Below are 6,724 nucleotides of genomic sequence, written 5' to 3' on the forward strand. Positions count from 1 at the left end.
GTGACTTTTTAATTTTGTAAAGACCTGTAATTTTTGTTCTGAGGTTATCAGAATTGAGAGAAAGGCATCCCCAATGGATCTAATGAATGAGACGTCTCTTGTGTGATCCCAATGTTTTTCCATTTCTTGAATTGGATTTTGAAAATATTCCTCCAAAAAGTAACAAACCAAACCATTGCCAAATGAAAAATAATCCCACAATTAATACAAACACAATTTCAACACCACTTTGAAATCTCATTTTGGAAGCGATTGCGTTTTGTCGAGATCTCAAACTGGTCCAAGTTTGATGAGAAGTGTCAGAGCCGTGATGTTGAAAAGCTGACGACACTTGAAGGATGGAATTTTCATGTTTTCTTGCCTGTTGTTCTTGAACTTGTCTTAATAGAGAAAGCCAGTAGAAAAAGTAGAATTGTTTGCATCGCTTGGATGGTCTGTATGGAATCGTTTCATTTTCAAGTCAATATCGAGAAGAGTTTCGTCCAGCAATGCTTTCTTTTGTGAATCTACAGAAATGTTGGATGTGAAATTTGACAGGAAGAAGGATTATGTACAAAGGCAGAATTCGATTCTGTAGGTTGTTGAAGTTGAGAACTATTTCTAAAGACTTTTCCATTTTTGTGAGTGGAATTGGTAATGTCATGAAATTCTTTTCGTTTCAAGTGAAAACTCAATCGAATGACTCTTTCTCTCCAGAATTGAGTCGACTCTGTTACTACTTCATACCATTCTCGACATGTGAGTAAAACACTGAAAATGTTAGCACGAGCAAAAGCAGACAAGAAATCTTCTTCACACAAGAAGGAAGTATTGGTTGTGGCTGTGGTTGCAGTAGTGAAACCATTCTTGTTGGAGACTCCACCTTTCTGAAATAAATAGCTAAAAATGTTTTCGAGAATTTCACGAGGCAATTCCTTAATATGGTGTCGCTGAGGACTTGAATTGGTTTGTTGACAGTTGTCAGATTTGCTGTTGCTTCTGGAGAAATTGTGAGGAGAGAGGTACAAAGATTCAGAAGAGGTGTTTGAATGGAGGTACTTTTGAGTATCAACAGTCGATTCATAACAAGAGTTAAACCATCGAATAATTGCTGAAGTTTTCGAGGAGTGACAGCATGTAAAAGTTTTGACAAGTGACTTTCATCTCCACCAGAGTAGTGTGCCACTTGATGATAATAATAGTTGAGTAAATATCTTCCATTTTCATCCCATTCATGAATCAATTGTTCTTTTGCATCCTTCAACAATTCTTTAAGCTTCCTCAATAAATTACCAAATTTAGAGAAACCACTTCTCAACATTTCTTCACTTTCTTCAACGACACTACCACATGGATCATCTCTGAATATTCTCTCAACCCTTCTCCTTTCCATACCAACTCCTCTTCTCCCACGTTCTTCTTCATTCTGTCGTTGATCTGAATTCTCAATAAACTCGTCACTCTCCTCCATTTCGTTTCCATTCATGGATGATTCCTCCTGATCAGAGTCCGACACCAATTCTTCTTCTAAACTTTCAGTTTCAATCGAAAAGGTTTGACTTTCACATAACGACGATGGTGATCGATACATGTAAGAATCATCTCCAGCCATGACATCTCCTTGTGCATCATTTACCAATTCATGTTCGATAAGGATGTTTTTGAATCTTGTTTGATTATTTGAATGATTATTTGTTTGGTTGTTATTGTTGTTAAGATTTAATTGTTGTTGTAATAACAACTCTCCAACAAGATGAAATGAAGGAGGAAGAGGAGAACTCAAATCCAATGAACAATCCAACGAACCATTTGGAGAATCCAAGATCAAAGGACTCTGATCCGATCGAGTTTGTTTAGTTGTTGTTGTTGGTTCGGACCATTCTTCATCATGATGATGATCGTCCATTGAAATACAATCATTTTCCAAGGATTCAAAATTTGTATATTTTGATTGTTTTTCAAGTGTTTGATTTCTCATGGTAGTCATTAATGGAGGTAGAGAAGAATGGGGATGATCGTGAGGATCGTTTCGATGTTGTTTCTTGTGGCAATTGTGGTGTGTAGTGAGAACCATAATGTGATCGGGAGGTTGAGGATTGTCACACTTGTTAAGTCACCACTTTGAGTTTAAATTTTGCGATAATTGGAGATTGGAAATTCAATTGGTTCCAAGAAATAACTCCTGTTCGTTTTTAAATAATTCGGATGGAAGACTTGTAGCAAAACGACAAGTGACTTGATGTGTGTGCAATGAAGAATTTTTCTCTGCTTGTGCTTACAACCGAGCGTTCTTTTTCAACCAATGATGATGCACTGTATTGTTTGATTTCATGGAACCAACAATTTTTGTTCTCGGGAAATTAAGGATCACATGGAAAATATTGAGGAAGTCCATTTTTGGCATTTTCCTATTTGTACAAAAAGCCCAAACAGTTTGGATTGCACATTTGTTTTGAACAGCACATGAGTGATTGTTTGCATTCATTATTCTTTGACATACATGCAAGAGGGTTTTATTTTCGTTGAATTTGGAAAGCTTTGTTTTGAGTGAATGAATAAATTGGGCGTTCTTCATTTTGATCTCTACTTGTTGGACTTGCCTTATTGTCGTCCTGAACAATACTATTTGTTGTGGAAGCAATTTCAACCTTAATTTACAACGTTTATTTACATTTTGGGAATTTAGATTTCTCTAGGCGTCAAAAATTCAATGATTGCAAAATTATTGAAAAACCTCTCTCTTACTTCTTCTCGTGGTGATTCTTGTTGTCATTATTATTAGTCTTCAAGTCATGAATCTTTTTAATTTTCATTTCCTTCAAAAAGTCCATACTTTGTTTGAATCTGAAATGTGAATCCAACAAGGTAATGGAAATGTCCCTCTCCAATGAATCAAACAAAGAATCACTCAATGAATGAATGGTCTTATCTTCATATTGTTGTAAAGCATTCTTAACGACCTCTGCTGAACTTTTAGTTATATTCAACGATTTCATTCCATTCACATCTAAAAATGTGTTGTAAATGTCTTTCACGAGAGAATATTTTCGAGCTTCTACTTGTTCAATTTCATTACCCAATTCTGTGGCTGAGGACATGGAACGTTGTCTTTTTTTGGAAGTATCCAGAGTGCTCAATGAATTGGAACTAGTGCCAGCCAATGTGCTGTTGAGAGTTGGAATTTGCAGAGTAATTTGATTGTCTTGATTGGTGACGTGAGGCTGTGAAGCCACCGAATGCAAACTCGTGTCCCAGAATTGGTCGAAACTTCGTCATCTGAATGTACCAATTCAAATAAATGTTCACACAATTTCTTATAGACATCAACTTGTTCTAAAAAATCGAAATTTTCTTGATTCAATTCCTTAATACAATGTTTCTTGAAAAGAGCTTTCAATTTTGGATTATTCATCGTATCTTGCAATTCAATGGCTCTAGCTCTTTGCAGACGTTGTTGATAAATTCCATCTCTATTAATGGCAAATCCTAAAATGAAAGCAATTGCTGGAACTGTAATTGCAATAGCTACCGAAAGATAAATGAGAGAAGTGAGCATGGCAATTTCACTCGATTCAATTGCTTTTTGCTGAGTTGTTAAAATGTAGTGTAATAAGGAATCAAGCAGAGTACCATATGCACTTCGTTCCCTTAAAAATCGATCCGAAGTCAACATTTGTACTGCCTGTGTGAAATTTCCATTCGCTATCAATGTTGCAGCAATTTCATTTGAAATTTCCAAATCTCGTGTGACATCTTCTGCATACGAAACATTGTAAATATCTCTTGGAATGGTATCAAACAAGTAATTGGTTAAATTTTTCACTGTGTACTTATAATTGTTATAATACGACATGTAAGATGCATTGTGTGAATAGGCAGCCACAAGAGTATACGCATCAATCCATGCCTGATACAACATGATTTCAGATCGTGCCACTAAAATGGCAATGTCCTGATGAGCACTTGAATTTTGTCCAAAAATGAGCAATGCCAACAAGACAAAAAATGTGAAGGCACACATCACCATTCCCAACACAGCCAATGCTTTCATCCAGGTCAATTCGAGCACTCCACAACATGTTTGAATACTCACTCGATGTCGGGAGAATGTCATGACGGAAGGTTTTTTATGTCGACGAATGGATTGTAGTTGTTGAGGAGAGGTCGTCGAGTTGTTATATTTTGGCACCTTACACCTTACACTTAGTGTCAGTGTCGTTTGCATTTGACACTTGAGTGCCAAATGAACGAAGTGTGATTTGTATTTGACACTTGAGTGTAAGGTGCTATTTGTATTTGACACTTGAGTGTAAGGTGCGAAATGGATGTTGATTGAAATGGAGGTTCTAGTATGTGAAACTAACCGTTAAACTTTGTTCTCAATAAAACCAACACTTCGTTCCTTAGTATCAAACAATTGATTAAAAAATGGTCAGATTCAACCCTTGGCAACTTCTTTCAGACAAATCGATTCACCATGAACATCTTTCTAAAGTTATTCAATATCCGTTGCCCAATATTCTCTACTCATATGAGGGGTCTTCTATTTCTGATAATTCTTTGAAAACGGGAATTCAATACAGCATCAAGTTTGGAAGCTACACATCCAAAATCATCAATCAACAAAAGCATAACCTTGCTCATGGATTATGTCGAGGCTGTTATCAATGTCCTGAACATGGTTGTAATCAAACTGCTGCAAAGAGTGCTCATCGCGCCATTTGTTCGGTACATCAAAAGGAAATGGTATTGTTTGAATGTGTTGTTCAGTTCAAATATTTCAAGAACGAAATTTCTGGCAAGCAGTTTCTGTTTTGCATTGGTGAACATCTTCATCACAACCCTCCACCTTCAAAAGTAAGCACTGAGGAGAAAGAATTGTTAGAACATGCATTCCATCAAAATCCTACATTGACCGCAAAACAAGTGACAAGAGGAGTTGGAGTTCCATTTATTCCTGGTGCCCAAAACAGAGCTCTGATTAACGGGACAAGAATTCAGAGGATAAGAAGAAAAGCCATGTCTACAAAATTTGGTTCCACTTCCAACTTTGCATCAATTCTTGCTTCGGTTGAGGAGAATTTACTTCCCTCATTAACGAAAAACTTGGCAGATGAGTGTCTTTTTGGTATGTCGTTGTCAGATGGATTTGGTAGTTGGGTCCAACAAGTTCAATTTTGTCCTAAAATAGGTTTCCTAATGTTTCCTATCAGTCGACATTTGATGGAACATGTAGACATGCTAGTCATTGATATGAAACATCAAGCGAAATCAGGGCCGTTTCTTAATCACCTTGGCATAAGTACATTTTTTGAACATGCGAAAGGAGGAATGTGCTTCCAATTATGCCGCTTTTTAATTGAGAGAGAGGATTATAAAACCTGTTTCCGAATGTTCTTGGATGCGTTGGAGTCCGGTGGTTTGGATTTGAAAGAATTGTTTGTAGGCAATGATCGAAGAATCAAGTCCATCCTTGTCGATTTTTCTCAGTCTCAGCTTAAGGATTACGGGAGGCTTTTATGGAGAAATTTGGAAGTGCTGGTAAAGAAGTTGTTGAACAATTGGCATCTGGTTGTTTTATTCACTTCAAGAGAAGTGTGAAACGGATGGTAAAGGTTATCCCAGTTGAAGAAGCTGTACGGACGAGAGTGGAAGGTTTGGCCAGTGATATTGAGAAGTTTAGGTCTGAGAAAGCAATAACAACCATTCTTGATGCAATTGAACTTTATTGTCCAGGTGTGAAGTCGTGGTGTGATTGGTGGCGGCAGTCGCATATTGTTAAATTGTTACTTGCAACAAGTGCTGTGGAGAATAATCTACCAAGAAACACCAACGTCCAAGAAGTGTTAAATGCTACAGGAGTACCCACTTATGATGGTAATGCAATCGTAGAAATTGAAATGATGCTCCGAGAGGATGTTACAGGCGTCATTAAATTATTGGGCCTGAATGAAAATGTGCCACTTTCATATGCTGACAACACCAAGCAAGGAAGGAAGAAGAGAAACGAGAAGAGAAAAAGAGCCGACCCTTTCGATTCCAGGCCTGCTGACACAGTGTCAAGAGGCTTGATTCCAACAAACACCGCTCCTATTGACGCTCTTGAAAACTTTTTAGAAGGATTGAAAACAGACCAACGCACAGCATTGGAAGAGTTCGCCGGTCAGGAAGCTGATGATGTAATTGAAGACGAAGATTTTCAAGAAGTGGGAGATGGTGAAATTGTTGAAGTGACGTCGGAAGAAGAAGAAAAAGTCGAAGAACCAAAGGCAAAGAAGAAAAAAGGAGCAACAACTCGAACAACATCCCGTAAGAGCAAAATTATTACAGATTCAGAATCTGAGTACTCATCATCATCTTCAAATGACGTGTTGGACGAAGTGGATGATGGTTGTACAGCGAGAACTGATCAAATTGTGACCCGAAGCTCTCAAGCAATTTCTTTTGAGCCAGGTCGCTCCTTTGCATTTCACATTGAGCAAGCCACGAAGTTCGGTCGCAAATCTGCTAATTTTTAATAAATAATTAAAAAAAATAAATCGGACAAGTGCTGATGATATTTGGCACTCAAGTGTCAGGTGCTGTTTGCATTTGGCACTCCAGTGTTAAGTGCTATTTGTATCTCCTTTTTGGGACTACGTGCCATTGCAAACGGCACTAAAGTGTAAGGTGTAAGGTGCTAAAAGGTATGTCCTCGGTGAAACTCCTCAATTTGAATTTTTAAGATTTTATGGAAAATTGGAAA

The 6,724-nt window shown here is 37.5% G+C and overlaps 3 protein-coding genes across 3 annotated transcripts; 1 reads left to right on the forward strand and 2 right to left on the reverse strand.

Annotated features, from left to right (window-relative positions):
• Positions 1–506: 506 nt before the first annotated feature.
• C9374_010612 (uncharacterized protein) lies at positions 507–2,053 on the reverse strand (the record flags this gene model as incomplete). Its single annotated transcript, XM_044686176.1, has 2 exons — positions 507–978; positions 1,053–2,053. The coding sequence occupies 2 exons, from the start codon at positions 2,051–2,053 to the stop codon at positions 507–509; spliced, it is 1,473 nt and encodes a 490-aa protein (XP_044543767.1).
• Positions 2,054–2,720: 667 nt separating this feature from the next.
• Positions 2,721–4,204, reverse strand: C9374_010613 (uncharacterized protein; the record flags this gene model as incomplete). The annotated part of the gene is made up of 2 exons (XM_044686177.1): positions 2,721–3,144; positions 3,213–4,204. 2 exons carry the CDS (start codon positions 4,202–4,204, stop codon positions 2,721–2,723), a joined length of 1,416 nt encoding a protein of 471 aa, XP_044543768.1.
• A 203-nt stretch (positions 4,205–4,407) lies between these two features.
• C9374_010614 (uncharacterized protein) lies at positions 4,408–6,497 on the forward strand (the record flags this gene model as incomplete). Its single annotated transcript, XM_044686178.1, has 2 exons — positions 4,408–5,520; positions 5,571–6,497. The coding sequence occupies 2 exons, from the start codon at positions 4,408–4,410 to the stop codon at positions 6,495–6,497; spliced, it is 2,040 nt and encodes a 679-aa protein (XP_044543769.1).
• Positions 6,498–6,724: the final 227 nt, after the last annotated feature.

The sequence above is a fragment of the Naegleria lovaniensis genome (assembly GCF_003324165.1).
Source record: "Naegleria lovaniensis strain ATCC 30569 chromosome Unknown tig044, whole genome shotgun sequence".
In the NCBI taxonomy this organism is placed as follows: Eukaryota; Heterolobosea; class Eutetramitea; order Acrasida; family Naegleriidae; genus Naegleria; species Naegleria lovaniensis.